Here is a 23,033-nt window from a genome sequence, read left to right on the forward strand (position 1 = left end):
AAAAACAAATCAAAAGATGACTCTAGTCTTAAGAAACTAATGAAGTACAAGAGGTAAAGTCATTCGCAGAATCTAATTGTACAAAAACCGGGAGCGCCAAGGAGCTGCTCTCTACTTCTTGATTGATTACAGTGGTGAACAGACGAGACCACCTTACAAGAAAACCTCCTTGCCTAATTACCAAGGTTTGGCACAAGTGGAAATGAATTTTTTTTGACGAAAACAAATTTCAGCTGGGGAGATGCGTTTTGGATTACATGTACCTGGCCTGAGAAACAAGAGGGGAAAAATGGAGCTTGGATTCTCGAGTCCTGCTTGAGAACGCCATACAAAAATTTGCCAACCAAGGTTGGAAAGCTGTGGGAAGCCATCAACGACATATGACCATAGTTTGCAAAAACGTATCATAAATATTCAAAAATAGTGTTCAACTGTTTGGAAACACAGCAACCAATCATGTGGGATATATATATTTTTTTTAATTAGTTTGCAGACATGTGAATTTGGTCACATTATCTGTTAACAGATTGGATGTTTTACTAGCATTTCGCCATCCGTGCCAAGCAGTGCCGTTTGTTATCAACAATAGGTCATTCCAGGTTAATGAACTTTATCTGTAAAAAATGTGTGCAAATTTACCGGACTGGTATTCAAGGTGACTACGATACTCCCTTCTCTGCACTTGAACGATGGAAACCAGTAATTCCGAACCGAATTTCAAACCTGACAGTGGTATTCTTCAAAGTTTTTCAAAACCAGCAAGTACTTGTAGAACAATTTACTTTGGATCAATAGAAAAGGTCTGCCCGATACAGGCATACTACTTCACAGAGGCAACAAAGGCGATTGCCTCCATGCCCCATGGTCATTGCCTTAGTGCCCTTGAAATGCTCCAGTAGAAATTTACAGAAAATGCCTTGGTGCCCTTGCCCTTTCAAAAACCAAACATGCAGGCCTGCCGATATAACTTCATCCGCATCAAATGAAGCCTCTAAGCAGTTGCATCCAAGCCTAACGTTAGACTCCATGTTAGCTTTCCCAAACCCTATGAATCTGCATAATCCTCCCTGTTCCAACAAGCCTTCGGGCAGAATCAATCGTCCCAGAAACACAACTCATGGTCAGCATTTGGGAATACACCAAGACACCAATGCGCATCATATTTCCACCCCAATCAGCATGGTCATATTTCCCCCCCTCCTAGCCCCAGGAGTTCTGAGGGGTCCATCGAGCCCCTCATGCCCCCACCACCTCCACCCTGGATGTAACCCTGATAACCACAAGCTGTCTTTGTACCCAGAGCCAGAGGGGGAAGAGCAAGGATGTAGAGTGACACCCCACGGGAGGGCCGATCCACTGGCAGGAATTATGATGATGGGTTGTGACTGAGAGCTTGCATTTGGGAGGGTACGCTTATGGGAACACAATGGGAAAGATTTTAAAATATGATACGGTCGAGGGACACATGAGAATGTGCATCTGGAGCACATGTCAGGATTAATTACTTTCATCTTATCTAAGACAATCATCTTGAAGATGTCAAAGAAAACTGGACTGAAGACGTCAGACTATCCAGTCTGTAGATTCAAAGCCTTGTTGGATAAGAATTGCCCATTATGCTGAACACGTGTGTCTGTTCCTGTTTTCCGAGACTGAAACTTTCTGGTGAACTTTCTACACAAACCCATAACAAAAGGCATTCCATTAAAGACACAGCCGTCAATTGCACCAAACTCTTCATAACTTAGGATTAATCTTAGGACTTACTGACATGTTAAGTTCCGTAACCATAGGCATTAGGACGCATTGAACCAATCCTAAGTTAGGACGAGTTACTCATCTTAACTTGAGAAATCAGCCCTTGGACACTATTGGTAACTACTCAAAATAAATATTAGCATAAAAACCTAATTGGTAACGAGCAATGGAGAGCTGTTAATAGTATAAAACATTGTGAGAAACGGCTCCCTCCCTGAAGTAACATAGTTTTTGAGAGAAAAGGGTAATTTCTCAGTCAATTATTTTTTGAAATGATAAAAAACTTCAGGCCTGAAGCCTTGTTTTAGGCATCTGAAAGCACACAAATTTGTACAACAAGGGTGTTTTTTCTTTAATGATTCTCTGGCAACTTCGATGACCAATTGAGTCCAACTTTTCACAGATTGTTATTTTATGTTTATGTAGGAATACATAAAGTGAGAATACTGGTCTTTGAAAATCACCAAAGGTGTCCAGTTCTTTTAAACACTAGTCACACAAAATTCCTTCATAAGAAACAGGATCAAATTAAATCAAACACCAAAAGTCCACACATGAAATAGTCGTACGATTGAGGCAATGGGGGTACCCCTACTTGTTGATCACCCCCCCCCCCCTTCCCCACTTGTGTCTGATTAAGAATATTAGCGACCAACGAACAATAAAACTGACTGGCGCCCCTTCAGCCGGCGCATAATGTTACCCTCACGCATGCAATGATTCTCACAAGAGTAAAAACATGTTCGTCACATGAGATATGACAGCTTGACTCTTTGACCTCTGGTACGTCGCAGATGTCGCTGAGAATGTTTTTCCAGAACAACATTTTGGATGAGCTCAGCTGACATCTCTTGCTTTATGATGGCGGTCTCCATGTTCGAGGGTGCCAGTTAAATGCTGTGTAGCCAGGGATCACATCCACATTTACGATACAATCTGGAAAGCGACACCCAGGGGAACACCTTAAGGGAATGCAACTCTCACAGATTCGTTATTTTATGCATATATGTTAAAGGGACTTACTTGAAACAAGCAATGGAGAGCTGTTGAAATCATTGTGAGAAATTGCTCCCCCTGGAGTACCACAGTTTTCAAGAGAGAAGTTTTTTTCCTTGAATTTGATTTCGAGACCTAAGAATTAGATTTTGAGGTCCTGAAATCAAGCACCTGAAAGCACACAACTTCATGTGACAAGGGTGTATTTTTTTTCTTCCATTAATATCTTGCAACTTCGACGGCCAATTGAGTTCAAATTTTCACAGGTTTGTTATGTTATGCATATGTTGGGATACACCAAGTGAGAAGAATGGTCTTTGACAATATTACCAAAGGTGTCCAGCCGTCAGTTTCACCAAACTCTTCCTAACTTAGGATTAATCTTAGGACTTAGGATGAGTTAAGTTCCGTATCCAAAGGCGTAGGATGCATTTAACCCATCCTATGTAAGGACGAGTTACTCGTCCTCACTCGAGATAGGATTAAAGGAACATATTGCCTTGGATCGGACGAGTTGGTCTATAAAAAGCGGTTGTAACCGTTTGTTATAAAATGCATATGGTTGGAAAGATGTTTTAAAAGTAGAATACAATGATCCACACAAATATGCCTCGAAATAGCGTGGTTTTCCTTTGGCTTTGCGAACTAACACAGTCTGCCATTTATGGGAGTCAAAAATTTGACTCCCACAAATGGCCCACCATGTTAGTCGACGAGGTAAAAGGAAAACCACGCAATTTCGAGGCATATTTAAGTGGATCATTGTATTCTACTTTTAAAACATCTTTCCAACCATATGTATTTTAAAAGACCAACTCGACCGATCAAAGGCAACGTCTTCCTTTAATCCCAGCGTTTCATGAAAATCGGCTGCTGTGCCTTTAAGAAATTTCTCTCTCTCTCTTTTTTTTATTTTAATTTGACACCTGTTTTTCAACACAGCTGAATCTCCCAATCAGATGGAAGAGTGCTGTACAAACAGATCGAGATTTATGACACAAAAACGACAACAAGTTTCCGACTATGATGTATTGGAAGTTATTCCAAAACACCAGATTACCAACACGCTGTGCAGAATAATCCCATGTTTCGCAGGCGTAAAAAGAGAGTAATTTACGTTCAATTACAAGCTAGATTACTAAAGGATTTCAGAAAGGATAGTGACTCAAACTTTGGCGTCACCGTGCTACTCCGCTAACCCAAACCTAGCCCCGAGTCGCAATGGAACCAGTTTACTCTAATCAAAATCACTTTAAGTGGAGTGCTGGTGCTGCCAGAGTTCAGCAGACGCAGTTGCATGTGAGGGTTAGTGGGCCTGCAGGCTGTCAAACTACGCTGAGTGGGTGCCCATGATCGAGCTTGGGCCCCCCTGCTACTACCCCCCCCCCACCACCTCCCTCCCCCAAGCCAGGAACCATTTAGCAAATACAGAGTTTCCTCGGCAACAGGGTAGCTTATCCTCAAGATCGCCGCGGATTATGATGGCATTTCTTGTGTCGCTAAATGAGCTGCTACCGTGCATCAAGTTCAAGGGCTGGGAGATTACAGCAACGTGGTTATTCACTTCCCGTGCTCCTTTAGTTACTTCTTATTCCCATTTACCAGAGTTCTTATTCCTGCTAAGCAGAGTTCTTATTCCCACTAAGCAGAGTTCTTATTCCTGCTAAGCATAGTTCTTATTTCTGCTAAGCAGGGTTCATCAATAACGACTCCCCAAGATCTATTCTGAACTAATTCCTCTTATCATATCGGTCTGTGATTTTGGGATTACTACAGCTAAAAAAGTTCATGAGGAATTCCTCGTTAACTAATAACATTATTGGTGATTATCCAACTTTATTTCAACAACTAAAAAAAGCTTCACTGAGCCTCAACGTAAACCACACCACCCACAGCAATTGTTGTGGCAGGCTTGGAATTTCATCTCTAAAAGGGCAAGGCCATTTTCATTTTGCAAAGTGCAGTGCCATTAGAAAAACTTAAAGTATCTAGTATGATCCAGGACTTAGTCCTAATTTCGGACTATCTTTGTGAAACTGACCCCTGGAAATTTAAGAGTGGAGTTCCTAGAGAAGATTCACAGTCAACAACCAGACGACAAACAAGTATTCCACTTTGCCCTCTAATGAGCCCAATCACAGACAGGCAAATACCAACTTTCTCTGCGGTTTGATCCAGTGTCCAAACATAAAAAAAATTAAGGCGGGGCTTAGGAGCTACTCGTCCTAACTTAGGACTAGCCTTAAGTTTTCAGTAACTCCCACAGAGTCCTAGGACTATTCCTACATATAAGTTCGGACTATCTTTGTGAAATTGATCCCCTGTACATTTAAGAGTGGAGTTACCAGAAGATTTGAGTAAGAAAGAGTTACTCAACCTAACTTAGGACTGTAGGACTAGCCTTATATTTTTAATAACTCCTAAAGAGTCCTAGGACTAGTCCTAAGTTCGGACTATCTTTGTGAAATCGACCCCTATACGTGTGGAGTTACCAGTAGAAGATACAAGTTAGGACAAGTTTCTCATCTTAACTTAGGCCTAGCCTCGACCTACATGTACACATGTAAGTTCGGACTATCTTTGTGAAATCGACCCCTGTACATTTAAGAGTGAGTTACCAAAAGAAGATTTGAGTTAAGATGAATTTACTAGCTTTAATAACTACTAAAGTCCTAAGTCCTAGGACCTAGGACCATTCCTAAGTTCGGACTATCTTTTTACGATCGACCCTTGTACATTTAAGAGTGGAGTTAACAGAGAAGATTCCCAGCCAGAAACCAGACGACAAACAAGTATTTTCACTTTGCCCTCTAATGAGCCCTGTCACAGACAGGGAAATATCAACTTTCTTTGCGGTTCGATCCGGTGTCCAAACAAAAAATAATTAAGGCGGGGCTTCTGTTCCATCGAATTTCCCCGGATTTTTCAATTAAACAAATGTAATCATGCAATCTCGGCTCCTTCCGTAACAACATACATACCTCTCTAAGTATGAAACCTAAAGTTGTTTTTCTTTTTCTATTATTAGATGTTATTTTTCATGGGCATAGAGTATTGGAACCACTGGACAAACATCTAATTAGCAATGGCAAATCCCATGTTGCCCCTGAGTGTACCAATTATGTGTTTACCCGTCCCCAGGCGTAGCACCAGACAAGGCTATCTTAACTGTAGCCTGAACATCTGATGTCACACAGCCAGGCTCGTGAGTAACGCCAAAGAGTGGCCTCTAAGCCTAGGTCAATCCCCGTCCATCTTCACCTTTCACCTATATTCATATGCAGACGACCGAAAGTGGAGCTGCCAAACGCACCTCTGACCAATCAAAACACAGATATAGAAAGCGTTCGTCAATGCACGTTTCCAAGTGAAATTATTGTATCCAATGGAAATCAATGAATGTTTATCCAATGAAATGATTGTATCCAATGAAATCGCTGGTTCTGAAACGCAAGTACATGTCTTTATCTTTGCGGATAAAGACAGGGGCCCAGTCGAGTCTATCTTCACTTCAGTTTGAACCCACAGCCCTCTGCGTCTCACTGGCGCTCATTTGTCGCTCCTCAAACTACATTATACATGTCAGAGGGATAAATGACCATTAGCAATGGAGGAAGTGGCAGGGCCGTGTGTTGATCATCGCTTGTTTCCTCCAATTAGGGAGGCCCTCTGTCTGCCTGAACTAGGCCTTCTGTTGTGGCCTGGGTGCCCTTTTAGAAAAACAAATAGTCACAAAGGGTTTGGTGGAGTCTGGAGTACACGTGCACTAAGACAAATGGGATTCCCATAACAAACATATGACGATGAAACTGATTTCCAATTAAGGGGACTCAAACCCACGCTCTGCTGATCACATAAACGCGACTATCGTATTTTGCATACACATTAGCAACGGATATTGGGGCTCAAACACGTCGCAGAAAAAACGGATACAGTTTTGCAGACTTTTAGTTGTATTTTTGTCCCAGATTAAAAACATCTCCCACGGAATGGCTTTCACTGGTATCGTGCTTGATATAGATAGAAAACTCTTAGTCATTTGCAAGCAAAACGATGCGAAAATGGAGTAAATAAAACACGGGGTCTCTATCGGTTATGTTTGTCAAAAAAACACTCATGATGAATGCAAAACAAAATCCAACATGCGGCGGACGTGAACAGACATGGCTATCATATCAGTATATGTATCTGTATCCGCACGCTTGCGAAACCTCTCTATTAGCTGATTTGGGCTACTGACCAAAATCAACTGCCACAAGGAGCTTCTTGCCAACTACTACTAGGGCTGAAACAGGTTTACCCCCTTCACCAAGCAGGTAGTCGTGACTATTTTTGTAGTTGTCACGGCGGCATGATTAACCGAGTAAAATGGTAGTCGCTACTTGACTAAGCAATCAATAGTCCTGACTTTGACACTAGTCGCCCAGGCTTCTTGCACGTACAGGTGTAGACTGTAGTTGCCCAGAAACGAACAATACACAAACACGAACAGACCCAGTCATAAACCAGACCCCTAGACTTCTCCGCAGCAAACAGCTTTGTCTTCGTCAACCAACAACTTAAAAATAGAGGGGGCCGTACAAATGAATATTGATTCATTTGTGAGGCAGGTTTCAATCAAACACACCACTCCTGTGAAGGGCGCGGAAGGAAAGTCAGAAAAAAGTTTGTCAAACGATGTAATGAGTTGCACACGGTTTTTGCCTGAACGAGGGGGTGGTGAGATAATACATTGATGTACAACAGGCAACTATGTGGCAGCCAAGGGAAGCACAAACTGATGGGGACATAATTCACGCATGTACATGGATGTGGGTCAATGGAGGTGAACGTCTGCTTTACACTATTAGTAATTAAGCAAATTAGTGGTTTTGGGGGGGGGGGCAATTATCGTCCAGAAACTTACGTTAATGATAGAGAGTGATGTGCTGTAATAAACATCCTGAGAGGTTTATTTAAAGGGAAGGTACACATTTGGTAATTGTCAAAGACCAGTCTTCACACTTGGTATACCCCCATCATAACCATAAAAAACAGCCAGTGAAAACTTGGGCTCAATTGGTCATCAAAGTTGCTAGAAAATGATGAAAGAAAAAACCCTTGTTGGACGAATTTAGTGGCGTGTTGTGGCTGAGGGGTTAAGAACACAGGACTCATACTATGTTGTTTCTGATCAGCAGAGAGTGGGTTCGAGTCCCAGTCATGAACACCCCGACCAATCGGTGTTATCTTTACATGTACAACCGAATACATCAACTAGCCTTTTAAAAGGATTATTCTTATCACCACTCATACCTGAAGGTTGGACAACAAGAACCAAGAAAGCTAGAACACAAAAGTTATTAACAACTTTTGAAAAAAAAATTAGTATACAATGCGCACACATAATTATTGTGTAAGGGTAAAACCAAAATTGACATTCGTTATCCCCGATGCAAATTTAAACATCTATTAGAACAACTTTCTAAACTATGAATTGCAGAACTGAAATCTTTACAAAGAAAAGGCATACGGTTGTCAGACGCTTTTGAGGTTGCGCGGCACCATGTCTTCATTCCCAATCACTGAGCTGCCAGAGACCTCTTTATCCACGCATACTTGATTCTCCCTGACGCATTCTAAACCCTGGTATGCCAAAAACAATGCCCGCCACAGTCTGACCCAAAACCTACAGACAGCCGTTAACGATGCCATCAAAACAATTGTTTCCTCCGAGTGGTTCAGCGTGTCAAAGACAATGAGTGCCCACTGCCGGGGATTGTGACCGGGGAATGTGCATCGAATAAAGAAAACAGCGGACGATATCCTTTTCAAATTAACAATTTCCTGAGGTCCTAAATAGGATCACCTTTTCTTTCTGATGTGGCAACTTAGTGTTTCTCCACATTGTTCCACAAGCATGTGACATGATCCATTTAGAGAGAAACACTTGAACTGGAAAGTGGTTAGACATTCAAAAACACCCACATCAAATCGGGTCAAATTGTTGAACTCAGTTGAACTTCGCTTATCTATATTTCGACTTACATCATCAACTTCAGGGTGACTCTCTCACAGTTTGAACAAAAATTCTGGAAAATTTATGGCTATACTTAAATCCTTAGACAGTGGACAAGGCAGAATTTAAATGACCATGAACAGTTGTACAAAATTCATGGATGAACAAAATGTACCATTGTGCAATACTTAATGTACATGTTCACACAAACAATAAAAGCTTTCTCCGGAAGACGAGCAGAGTATACTGTTCGAAGCGTCGAGACCAAACCGGCTCTTTTCAGAGCCAGCACTCCCTCAAAGGAGATTTACACATGTTTGTACCCACAAGTTTACTATAATTTATAGTTTACTCAAGCAAATAGTTCTCATTGTTTTGTAGCCGTCTTTGATTTCCTAAAACTATGCTTGGAGTACATGTACACTGAGTCTTTAACAAACCACAAAATCTGAGAAAAAATCAACTGCATTCTGGCCATACATGTTTTATGGACTTTGGGGAACTTACCTTTGGAACGGGCAGGGGGCATTGGTTTTTCAACTTCTGCATTAGTTAACACCTTCAATCGCTGCATACTCTGCATAGAAATGTATCCTCCACACAAAAAATATAGCGCGTCTGCGTCCCATATCCGACGAGGCCGAAGGCCTCGTCGGATATGGGGCGAAGACGCGCTATATTTTCCGTATTTCCACGAGCACACAATACGCTTGGTGGTGATATTAGCCATGCAACATAGGTTTTTATCACCACTCCATTCTGCGAATCTGATTGGATGATTAGGATAAAAAACCTTATGTTGATAGCAATGTCCCATTTTGTACATTTAAGAATGAGAAGAGTCAGTTAGTTTTTGTTTAGTTTACCCTTCAAACCCATCAACTTACTTCCTGTGGTGGTGACCCCTTTCCCCGCATTTTGCTTCTGGAATTCTGCATGGAGAACAAAAAAAGTAACATCGGTACAGTTTAGAACAAAAACATTTTGAGGAAAGCAACTTTCTATAAGGAACAAGGTACAGATTACACAATATCATCTGGCATGCATAGCCTTGTGATGTTTGGGTATAAAGGCACTGTACACGTTTGGTAATTGTCAAAGACCAGTGTTCTCACTTGGTGTATCCCATCATAAGCACAAAATAACAACCCTGTGAAAATTTGGGCTCAATTGGTCATCGAAGTTGCGAGAAAATGATGAAAGCCTTGTTAGACGAATATGTGTGTTTTCAGATAGAAATGAAAGACTTCTAGCTAGAAGTCTTTTAATATTTAATGGAGAAATTACCTCTTTCTCAAAAACTACTTTACTTCAGAGGGAGTTGTTTCCCACAATGTTTTATACTATCAACAGCTCTCCAATGCTCATTACCAAGTCAGTTTTTAAGTTAATATTTGTTTTGAGTAATAACCAAACGTGTACCTCCCCTTTAAACCAAAGATTATAGAGCGTCGAAGGCGCAAGATGCGGATTTCGGGCTGAAATGTGAAATCCCACTGGACGCCATTTACTGGACGCCATACAACAGTAGATCAGTGCAGATCAGTGCATACACTGACCATTCCTATCAATGGGAAACAAAACATTCACTTTGCTGAAATGGTGCCCATGTGTATTTCATGTTCCAACAACAGATAAAGCCTCAGTTCCGCATCTTGCGTCTTCAGTGCTCTATAAACCATGTGAACTTTGTTTACAATAAGTGTGACCTTGTACATTCTTTGAGTATTCTGGCAGGCACAATACTACACTGGCCCTATGGGAAAGTTGACATTTTTGTGTCATAATTTCCGCATAAAACCAAGAGTTATGAAAGTAAAAGCTAGACAAGTTTTGAGATGTGCCCCGTTCATCATATCAAAAGTTGATAAGAATTAGACAGTGCAATCTCCATAAAAAATCAGATTTGATGTTTTCTTCCATTGAGCTGTGAACAAATCGTGCCTGCGGGAAGTCCAGGCTCTGTGGCTCTTTTGTAAACATGTGATGTCACAGGTCACATCGTCTATAATCTTTGGTTTTTACTCAGTTAAGTGACATTTGAGACATCTTCCTAATTAACCAACTTAACATTAGAATTGCACGCCTTGAACTTCAGAGCAATTTTCCTCTGGTACCTTGGCACTTCATTGAGGAACATGCCAACTTGTATTGGAGCTTTGGAAAGGCACCTAAAGCAAATTCCAGGGCACTGAAACCAAAGCAAGGGGGCTGTGGGTGCCGTGGGTCATTTCAAACCCTAGGATTGTCAGTTTTTTTTAAATTATTGTACATCTGCTAGTCATTAGCTTTCAAATGATGCATCAATTATTTGTTGCCACCCATAAACGAATATACAAAATACAATAATATAATTCATTCAGTATGAAGGAAAATAGCCTATTCAAAAAAGCTGCAAATATTTTTATTTTTATCTTGATTTTGTGGGAGAAATTCTCAATAACATTTCATCTGAACTCCATAATTCTTTTTTAAAAATCCCTAAATTCAGCTTGCCATGCAAGTTGAATACAATCAGCGCACAAAGATAGTAATTGTATGGATATTTGTCCGCACCTACATGTAGTACCAGGAAACAGTTGCTCGTACCAGTTTTTACAACAGAATTATCAGGAAATGAACACTACTTTTATAACCTTTCCAGCGTTTGTTCTCTAGTTTTGTGCACATAATTTCAACTTTTGAACTTCCTGCGTTGGCAAAGTGTACAATAACCAAGTACAGAGTCAAACAATTGCAAGTTCTGTAATTCTAAGTCAATGCACATTTTCAATGTTTCTTGGATTTTGCGCGTGCATACTTCTAGGCATTCTAGGCTTACTGGGCTAGCGCAGAAATTCGGCGCTTGCATGTAAGCGGGGAATTGCGATCATAAGCGCAGAATTCGGCGGTAAGCAGAGCCATGAAATTGGGCCCTTATGCTTTAATGTTATCATGCTGCCATCTTGGATGTAACGAAATGATGAAATGACGAAACAATAGAAATGACGAAACAATAGAAACGCACGTCTTTGTATGCACTACACACATTCTTCTAGCTTTAGGGCGCCCTACTCAAATGGCTTCGTACCATTTGAGTAGGGTGCCCCCAGCTAGAGGTACCTAGAGCTTGACTGTCTCCTGCTCATTTTTGCTCAGCAGATATTTGTTAATTACTATTCAGCTTTATGTACAAACTGTGGCTTGTAACCTGCTCCTTTTTGCTAAGCAGAATATTCTTAAGCACTAAGCAGCTCGATGAAATAGGGCCCAGGTCAAAAAGTTATATTACCTGAGTTTGAAAGAACTCATTGCAAACGATGTCAAGGTCAAAGTTAAATGCTAGAAGCAACAAGTTCAATGCTAAAAGCACCAATTTTATGAATTCAAACTTACGTGTGTATTTGGTCCTGCGTAAAAACATGGATGTTCATTACTTGCTACATGCTTGTCACTGAAACAAAAAGGAAACATATGGCCAAGTTAGACATCAGACCAATAATTCTGTAGACAAGTTGTTTTAAAAATGTTTGTCGTGGTTATAAGTATCAGAACAGTCATCAGCTCTTCCGCGATCCAAGACTGCCCTCGAGAGACTACTGCTCTCGCGCAAGACTGATAAATGTACATGTAGGGTGGCATGGTTGGCTTGTGCGTAAAGCGCTCCCCTCTCACCAAGGTGACCCTGGTTCGATTCACGACCGGGGCCATGTGAGTTGAGTTGTGCGTTGGTTCTCTGCTGTGCCACGAGGGTTTTCCAGACCATCCCAGTTTCCTCCCTCGAGAAAAAAAAAATCAAACACTTTCGATCTTTGGCTGTGCTCCGTGGTCATAATGGGTTGATGTGGCTGGCAGCCAAAAGGCACAGCTTCTCGAACACATTGTAGCCGCGTCCTTCGCAATTCAGCTCTTAGCTGCGAGTAAGGATGATTAGCCCCCCAAATTATTATTATTATTTATTATCATTATTATTAGCTCCGAAGTCGCAAGATCAGTAGTCTATCAGCAGTCAACAGTTTCACGAGAGTATCACCATTCAACTGTACAAGTTGTCTATTGTTTGGTTCACAACTACACCAACTAACTAAAACTATACCTGAATTGTTTGTACGAAGAAATGTATTTCACTGCTGATTGGTCCCACAAGAACCGACCATAAAGAAGATGATCCATGTTGGTATTAAATCAATCCAATACTGTTACCGTCCATACATCGACAACATCGTCAAGGTGTCGGTACAAATAAAATCCCACCCACCAACGCTGCCGATCGTCGTTCAATACCCAACACAGTAACAATCTCATCCCTGATAAACCCATTTATCCGTTCCAAGTATATCAAAGGCATTTTTTTTTTTTTTTTTTTGCGAGGTTTAAATGTCAACTACATGTACGGAACAATTGAATTCAAAAGCCATATTTCAGTTTTTGCTTGAATTCACTTCAATGGGGAAACTGCCCTTCACAAATGCACCTGAATAAAAAAAATTGTTATGCACGGGAAAAAAAATTGCAGCGTGCAATGGTACTTTTCGGATGGAACGAAAAAGCTGAGTAAAAACATCACTGCGTGCGCGTGTCTTTGGTAACGCAGCAGGTGTTACTGCAAGAAGGCATAGTAAAATTACTAGCATTCGGCTTCTACAGTTGAAATTGTTTGTTTTGAAAGTTGTATCTTTCAATCAAAATGACAAAGATCTACTTGGATGTTATATAAAACAAATAATGAATGTTTTTCATTCGTGCAATGGTGCGAATATGTTCATGAGTTGAAAGCTGGAATGTTCCATTCAACTCGGCTCCGCCTCGTTGAATAGAACATTCCATCTTTCAACTCATGAACATATTCGCACCATTGCACTCATAAACATTCATTATGTGTATACTATTCAAATCAGATTTACACATCATCTGAACACAAAGTACTTGACACAACTACCCCCCCCCCCATTGCATTGTTCTCTGTAGTACCGCCCACTACCAAATTTATTAGGAAATACATACACGTAGGCATTGCTTCAAATTTTCCTGAAAGGTTTCCCCCATAAAACCTAAAATACCTTCTAATTCCACATAAATCAGCAAGTGATGAAAGTGTAATGTACAATTCCAAACAAACAACAAACAAACAAACAAACAAACACCTTAACAAGCAAACAAACAAACAATCAAACACACAAACAAATAAACAGCCTCAATAGACCGTAATGAATATTTCGTCACCGTTCAAATATCTGCCCTACAACATGGCGTCTGTGAGCGTGTGCATGCCGTAGAAATCAAACTGAGAATGCTGCATGCTTAATTGATGTACGCGTTTAGACGCGCATACGGTTTGCCCTACAAAATGGTGACTTTCATGGCAGCAAAGGGGTTATTCAATACGGTCTATATCATGTTTTTATAAACATGACAAATTTGGGGTGACACCATTGTTGTTTCGTTTTTTAAACTACTAGGTACATCATGGCTGCCAACACAACAACTTATAATATAATAACAAAGTCTTATATAGCGCACTTACTACCAAACAAGGTACTCAAGGCGCTGAGTAATACAAAATTTCAGAAAGAAAGGTTTTTGCCATGATGAATTCTGAGACCCAATTATTTAGCACCCTATAAGGGTTTACAAGGTGCTACAGCACATACAGCAGCCACAGCCAGGAAAACCGGGGCGAACCCCTTCTCTTTTCGATAAGTGCACTGGGTTCTTTTACATGCGTTTACACAACACAAGGGACCAACGGCTTTATGTCCCATCTGAAGGACGAAGCAATGGCTAAGTGTCTTGCTAAAGGTTACAAGTGTCATGGCTGGGGATTCCGACCCAAACTCTGCTGATCAAAAACACAAGAGTTTGAATTCAGTGCTCTTAACCGCTCAGCCACGACACTATAAATGTAGGCCCCTACATTATCTTCTGGTTTTGCCATTAATCTTAAACCAAATATGCCCTATAGACCCCATAGTGTCAATGAATGAGGTCACAAGTTCAACAGGGTCATCTTTATTTGTGCCTAATAAAAATCAACTATCAACAAAATAAACAGTGTATCTGGAACAAGGCTACCGCGGACAAATTGAAAAAAGAAAAACACAGCGGGCACTAGAAATTTGCGTACACTTTGATATAGGTCAAGAGGTGCACCACCCCATATCTAGTCTAGGAAACCAATTGTTTAAATGACTCAATGACATGTATGACTCAAATTACATAAATGACTGGATTTAGGGCATGAGGTCTACATTTCATGTACTGTACTGTTAATTGTTTGTTTTCTTGTGTATTGAGGGAATTTGACAAAGCAATAGGGCTATTAAAGCCATTGGACACTTTCGGTAAACAGTATTGTCCAAGGCCCACACTTTGTGTATCACAACTTATATATAAAATAACAAACCTGTGAAAATTTAGGCTCAATCGGTCATCAGAGTCGGGAGAAAAAAACGATAAAACCCACCCTTGTTTCCGCACGTTTCGCCGTGTCATGACATGTGTTTAAAATAAATCCGTAATTCTCGATATCGAGAATTTATATTGTTTTAATATTTTCTCAAAAAGTAAAGCATTTCATGGAATAATATTTCAAGAGAAGTGTTTCACCATTACCTTCTGTAAACCCTGTAAGTTATTTGTAAATCTGTGAACATGCAGGGTCATAGACTGTTTTTTTGTCAACATATTGCGTCTCCTGACGATGACTAGAACAAGCTACGTGTAGTCGAAACAATGAGACCAATTTAAGAACTGACTCGTGGTAGTACAGCTAATTACGATCCTATAAGCCAATGTTGTAGTCCCAGCCTATTTCTATACCATCCGTCCAGGTAATAGTTAATAAGCATGACAGTTCTTTTCATAACTGAGAAGTCTCCCAAACACCCAAACAATTCTACTCTGTGGTAGTAGAATAAAGCAAGACAGTTCTCTAAGAACAAACTCTACCTGACAATTAGATACACACATGGTGTTACCGCAAACCAAATTTATATTAACATTAAATAAAATAAAGGTTTCAGCTGAACACAGTGCCTATGATTTTTTCAGCTGAATACAGTGCCTATGATTTTGTAGTGTAGTTGCTGAGAAACAGCGAAACACAGACTTGGTATTTTCACATGAACATAGAATCCAGCCACGTTTAGTGAGGTGACAGCAGGTACAATCTCTGGCCGTAGCATTTTTGAACAGACGCCAAATACAGAAAACTGAGAACTGATTCACGCACGAGACAATTCTCAGATTTAATTGTGATGGGGAGAAAAATATCAAAACCAACTTCGAAGGGAATCCTTTCCCAAAACAGAAGCAGCTACAGTGTTGTTCACAAAGTAACTTGTTATGGTCAATATAAGTACTTGGGGTAGATTTCACAATGAGTTAAGACTAGGCTTATCTCTAGTTAGGCCAGTTACTCGTCCTAACTCAGGACTAGATACGTTTTTCATATCTCCCAGGACTACAATCCCGGCCAAAATGCTTTGGCCACCCATTCCTAACATTGCATAATACAATTCCAGGGCTGTTTTTGCTTCGTTTTTGAAAGGGCAAGGGCACCAAGGCATTTTCTTCTTGGCAAGGGCACACAATGATGAAATTGCAAATTTGTACTGGAGCATTTCAAGGGCACCAAGTCAATGACCAGGGGCCACGGAGGCAATCGCCTTCGTTGCCTCCGTGAAGTATCAGGCCTGCAATTCCCTGTCCACTTCCAATTGACAATCACAAATTTGTCCCCCGCCACCTGCCCCCCGCTCAATGTGGACTGTAACGCAGAAGTTACTGTAACGCAGAATAAGATTGGCAATTGGAACCAACATTGAAAGGGGGCCCAACGAGATATGGCCGGGATTGTAGTCCTAACTCTTTCTGAAATCGACCGCTCAACTATGGTAAGATTCAAAGTCAGAGTATTTTTGAAAATGAAAAAAATTAAAAAGTTTTCAAGCCACCTTAGCAAATCGACCTCCTACACAAAGGTAACTAGTTTTTATTTTTGACTGGCCATTGACACAATGGTGCCCAACCCTGAACTACTTTTCGAGGGTGGTGTTTTGTTGCTAGTGAACACACCCTAACCTTAATACATGCACTCTGGCTGGGTCTGCCAAAATACACACAAATAATGAAGGTTTTGTGTTTTTGTGGGGGGTGTAGGCCCCTGTAGTTTGTATTATTTGTATTGGGCTAAGATCGTAGAAAGGTAACAATGCTGGAAAAACTCCAGGGCTGGCCGTCACACTATGTCTGTTCTTGACAATGGTGTCTTTGGAATGGATTTTTTTTTTCTCTCAGCACAATAGCGTTTTTTTAATAATAAAATTGTGGCAAAAACAAATTAGTTGGGTGTTTTTATGAAGTCGTTTTTTAAGACTTGAGAATTCATACCACCGAAAAAAGTAATTTAGTTGCAAGTTTGAACATCTAGACCTTAAGAAAGGTAAATCACAGAGCAATGTTTTCAGGAGAGTCGCAAAAATTTGTTGTACAGACTAATAATTAACGTATAACTGAGACCAAATATGTTTGTGAAATTGTTTTACCAAATTGCTTTCTCAAAACTACAGGACCTCAGCAAGTAATATTTAAAGGGAAGCTCTCTACCACCATTATCGTTAAACCCTGTAAGTTTAGTGTAAATCTGGGGACGACGTTTGTCTTTTGTGTAGTACAAAAAATACCAAAACCCTTTAAGAAAAGTTGGAGTTGTCCCCTTTTCTGATGGTGGGGGTTTGACCATGACAGGGTAACAAGTAAAAAAGCCAGCATTTGGAGACGACCCCGGGCACCGTGGGACCTCTCTCTCTCTAAATCTTCACCTACATACAATTCAATCAAAGGCACATTGTCCCCTACCCTGAGTTATAATAATGCAATCAGCGCAACATGCAAGTCTAAAGAATCACAGTCAAGGTAAGAGGCTTTGTAGCCTCAACATTAGACTTGGTTCCAAGTCTGCGATTGTGGTTTTAGTCTACCCACTAGCCAACACATTATTGCCCGAAATACATGTACCACCCTCTTGTTGACTAACCTCTGGTATTCATGTTATTAGCCTTCCAGATTGCGAGTTGGGGTGCGTGATAGCTAATCTGTTGGGGCGTTTTCCTGTTTTTAGTGGCTGATGCAGAGGAATATCTGTGATCTCAGACTTGAAATCAAGTCCAACTGAACATCTGACGTCACTTGGTCCTGTGGTACATGTACAATGTAATACACTGTACATGTATGATGTATCAAATGATATCGCTGGTTCTGTTAAGCCAGTACCTGTAAGGACAGGGGACCAGTCTAGAGACTTTGTTGCAGGTGGTTTGTAAGTTTACATGCCCAGGGCACTGGGTAAGTACATAAAGCAAGTTGCTCTATGGTTAGTACAAGAGTGTACAGACACAGTATAATGCTCCCAGCTCAAACATTTAAAAAGGAAGAACGTATTTCATTTCAAGGCGAATGAAATATGAAAACACAAGGAAGGGGAAAAAGGAGGGGCCTTTTGAGTTGGCCCGGGTCCCGCTGCAGCACAAGTCAGAGAGGGCAAAACCGGTTCATGACTCATCCTTCAACCCCAAATTAGTAATAATATTATTGCAAAGTGTCAAGGCTCGAGCATCAAGGGGACAATAAAAAAAATTGGGGAAAAAAATTACATTTAAAAAATTAGCTTGGGGCTCAAAACTCCCAATGGAGGCCCCAAGATCATAAATAAAGGGCAATTTGAGCAACGTTTTAGGAAGCCTAACAACATGCCAATCCTTTAGTTTTTCACTCTAAAATTTCACAAAACTATATGGTGTTTTTGCAGAGCTGTTTAGAGCATCGGATTCAAGTTGTTTATTCAACGGGGTGTGGGTTCGAATCCTGGTCTTGACACTTGTCTCCTTGAGCAAGACACTTCCTTATTGTTGCACCAAAAGGGTAGAAATGGGTACCTGCGTGGAAGAGGTTGGTTTTGTATTTAAAGAAGCCTTTTGTATTTAAAAAAGCACCACTGCAGCCAAGGGAGCTGAATATGATTACAGGAATGTTATGACTAGCCAACAAGACCAGTAGCTCTCACTATTCAGCCTGCTTTTTCATTAGTCCATACTTTATACTAAATAGAGATGCTTTTCAAAACCGAACTCAAGCCAGCCAGACCGCTACAAGAAAACTCTGACGGGTACTCCTGTTTTTTGGCTGGCATCTGGCCAACAGACCAGGGCCCAATTTCATGGCTCTGCTTACCGCCGAATTCTGCGCTTACGGTCACGATTCCCCGTTAACTTTGCAAGCGCCGAGTTTCTGAGCTAGCTTTGTAAGCGCAGAATGCCTATAGTAGCAGGGAGTACGCACGCACAGAAGCTAAAATTCGCCGCTAACCCGAGAAATACGCTTGCCGTAAGCACATAATTCCCTGCTTCCGTAAGCGCCGATTCTGTGCTTACGGTAAGCAGAGCCATGAAATTGGGCCCAGTTGGTTCTAAGGGAAGTCGCTGTAAGACCGCCTTTAATACAAGTAAGCACTCACCACACAAAAGTCAACGGTACTAATGGAATGTCCTGAGCTGGCCTGCATAATTTTTACCCATCTGCCATGACTGCACCCTACTGAAGGCATTGCTGTACAATAGAAAGCTTGGGTGTGTGACTGTGTGAACAGATCGCATACATGAAATTATTGTATTAATTTCTGGCAATAGCACCAGGGAATCCTCAAATGTGTTTTGCACTGTTTACCTGAGGGGACCTTAAAAGAGAAGATGATGATCAATGTGGAATGATTACCCTCCTCGGTCAAGACATTTTCTCCTTGGTAAAGGGCATCCTATGAGTATGAAGATTTTAAGGGCACCAAGGCAATGACCAGGGGGCATCGAGGCAATTGCATTCATTGCCTCTGTTAAGAATCAGGGGCTAATTTCATGAAACAATTAAGTTCATCGCAAGACAAATTGTCAGTATTACCATAGTCAGGGCTGTATGCTTAGTTTTTGAAAGGGCAAGGGCACTAAGGCAATGGCCAGGGGACACGGAGGCAATCGCCTTCGTTGCCTCCGTGAAGTCACAGGCCTGTCCTGACCATAGTGATGTGTATTGTGTCATCACACTTCACGTAGCAACTACGATTGATTTGAAGTAAAGATCAATCTTAGCTCTTTGTGAAATCAGCCCCAGGCTTGTTTCAAGGCTGGTACACATTGAAATAATATCTCGGAAACTACTCCAAGGAATAATCCCATAACAAAATCAGGGAATCATCTAAATCGACATTTGTCACCAAAATGACCCAGAATCTTAGAGGCACTTGATTACTGATGAGAGGGGGGCAATCGCTGAGGGTTAAGTGAGGGGTCAAATCCCAAACCGCAGCCCCCTCCGTTTATTAATCAGAGCAGAAGGCGATGAGTGACACCAGTGTCACACTTCTTGAAAAGATTCAGGGCCAAATTCCTGGAAGTGACCTTTAGTTCGTTTAAAGAAGAAGGAAAAAAACCTGCTGGGAAAAACATGCAGGCCTCTAAACGTGAACAAACAGGTCTAGTGCTAGCATTCATATAGAGTAGTGGAGTTGTTTCCTGTCGGCGAGGCGTCATCGAAAGTCAGCCAACGAAGTTTGGAAAAAAAGTCTTCCGACCAAAAAAAAGATTAACACTCATCTTTTGCGATCCACACATAAATTTTCATACAGAATCCTTCCTCAATCATGTCAATGCTTCAACTGTTTTCAGAATTCGCTATGCAGCAGTGAAGTTGTTTCCTGTCAGCGAGGTGTCATTGAAAGTCAGCAAACGAAATCGTGGAAAAATGTCTTCCCACCACAAAAAAAATAACACTCATCTTTTGCAACCCACATACAGAATCCTGCCTCAAATGTTTTTGTAAAGGGTGGGGATGGGGGGGGGGGCGTTGCATCGTTGGCTTTAAAGAAATGTATCAATGTTTTTTCCCCGTTGTTATCAGCTCTCTCTTCCGACCAAAGAAACAATAACACTCATCATTTGCGATTCACACATACAAAGAACCCTTCCTCAATGCTCTCATGTTTTTGTAAGAGGTGGGGGGACATTGCAGAGATCGGGCGAAAGAAATTCTCAGTATTTTTATTCGTTGTTTTGAGCTCTCTTGACGTGCTTGACTTACCAACACCCACACCCACCTTCCCTACTTCAAAATGAAAAGCAGATTGTCAAAACAGCAGATAAAAACATCTGATCTACGCCCCCACGAGTCACCTCTCCGACGAGTGTAACGCTCGTGGGGGACGGAGATCCCGCCTCGGCTGGACCGGAGCCGGCCTTCACTCTCGTTGCGCCTCGGGGCCTCGGCTGGCGGCCCTCCGACTTGCGGGCCAACAAGTAGGTAGTGTCATCTACATCCTGTAAATACTGTAAATTCATGAGTGCTTTGAAAGCAACTATTTTAAAGCACATGCGTCACATTGGTAATTGTCAAAGACCAGTATCCACACATGATGTGACCCAACATTTACATGAATTAATAAACCTCACCTGTGAAAGTTTAAGCTCATTTGGTTATTTGAGTCATAAGAAAAAAGTGGGGAAAAACCTTCACTGTTTTCAAACTTTGAGTTTTGGATATACAAAAAAATTGTTTTACTCATTTTAATGAACAAACACAATGTTTGTAAATTAGTGAAGAGGTTCAACTGTCAGTTAGTGTTTGTAGGCACAATCCTCGCTATAAACTGCTTTAAGAGCTACTTCATTAGTAGCAAGAATCCATTCACGTGTTGCTGACAGCATTGACAGAAAGTACTTGGTGACAATTCTGTACATTCAAGAACCCAAGAACCCAATGGGGAGAAGACAAGGAAGGGAAGTCTCACTTTTAACTGAAAAGGAAGTCTCACTTTTAACTGAAAAGGAAGTCTCACTTTTAACTGAAAAGGAAGTCTCACTTTTAACTGAAAAGGAAGTCTCACTTTTAACTGCAAACCTTAGGACTCAAAACCCAAATCCACACAGTGCCCCAGTGTGATTCGAACCAGAGTCCTAGGCATGGAAAGATACCACTACACATTTTCACACCATGTAGAGAAGACAAGGAAGGGAGTTTCAGTTTTAGATGTGGGAGGAAAACCCAAGATTATTATTCCAGGGAAAACCCATGCAGTTAGGTAGGAACTGAAAAACCCAATGCACATGTAGTGCCCCAGTGAGATTCAAACCAGGGTCCTAAAGGTGGAAGCAGAGGAAAGATGTGTACCACTACACATTTTTACACCATGTAGAAAAGACCAGGAAGGGAGTTTCAGTTTTAGATGTGGGAGGAAAACCCAAGATTATTATTCCAGGGAAAACCCATGCAGTTAGGTAGGAACTGTAAAACCCAATGCACATGTAGTGCCCCAGTGAGATTCGAACCAGGGTCCTAAATGTGGAAGGCAAGGAAAGATGTGTACCAATACACATTTATACACCATGTAGAGAAGACAAGGAAAGGAGTTTCAGTTTTAGACATGGGAGGAAAACCAAAGATTATTATTCCAGTGCACATACATGTAGTGCCCCAGCGAGATTCGAACAAGGGTCCTAAAGGGAGAAGGAGACAGAGGAAAGATACCAGTACACCGACTCTACCTCAAAGAGGGCTGATTACTAGACCGGGGGTACAAGAAGTGAGAAGAAGAGTAAAGGATATTAAACTCACTGGTTTTCAGGAAAGAATGTACAATACATGTACATGTAGATCACTTGATCGAGTTGTTTGGAAGCCTATTCAGCCTATTCATCAAGGAATCTTCGATCAAGTTCCATGTTTCTCCTCATTGAACCCAAGTCTCGACACTCATGGGGTGACAGGTCTTTTTCTTCAGCCGCGCCACGCATCTGGAACTCTCTACCACTTAATCTTCGATCTTGTGTTTGTACCGCAAAGTTCAAGTCTCTTCTCAAAACTTATCTTATGTCACAGGTTTTCAATGACTAATTTTGTTGTGTCTGTTTTTCTTTGTGTTGTGTTTTGTTTTTGTTTTGTTTTTGGTTTTACTGCGCCTTGAACACCCAGCAGGGTGGATATGTGCGCATTACAAGTCTTATTATTATTATTACTATTAGTATTCAACACTTCCATAGCAAGTGATCATAGACGCTACAAGGCCTACTCAAGAGACAAAAGGGACTTTTCGTTTTCGATGACGGATGGTTCTGCGACGGTAAAGATGACATTTGGCGTCATCTGCGCATGCGTCGGCTTTGAGGACGGTCGTCCCTCAATTTCTACGACAGTACTTGGGATGAATCTTCGTTGTGCTGAAAACGACAACGTTTAGCTGAGCAACCGTCGCAGAACCATC

General features: G+C 41.2%; 1 protein-coding gene across 1 annotated transcript in view; it reads right to left on the bottom strand.

Annotated features, from left to right (window-relative positions):
• Window positions 1-8,271: 8,271 nt before the first annotated feature.
• The window catches only part of LOC117293473, a 38,697-nt gene continuing 23,935 nt past the window's right edge, over window positions 8,272-23,033 (bottom strand). Inside the window, exons 4-6 of the mRNA XM_033775821.1 lie at window positions 12,128-12,185; window positions 9,640-9,684; window positions 8,272-8,379 (exon numbers count right to left, since the gene is read on the bottom strand). Of these exons, the coding sequence (XP_033631712.1) occupies window positions 8,272-8,379; window positions 9,640-9,684; window positions 12,128-12,185 (211 nt within the window). The remainder of the gene's footprint in view (window positions 8,380-9,639; window positions 9,685-12,127; window positions 12,186-23,033) is intronic.

The sequence above is a fragment of the Asterias rubens genome, chromosome 8 (assembly GCF_902459465.1).
Source record: "Asterias rubens chromosome 8, eAstRub1.3, whole genome shotgun sequence".
NCBI lineage: Eukaryota > Metazoa > Echinodermata > Asteroidea > Forcipulatida > Asteriidae > Asterias > Asterias rubens.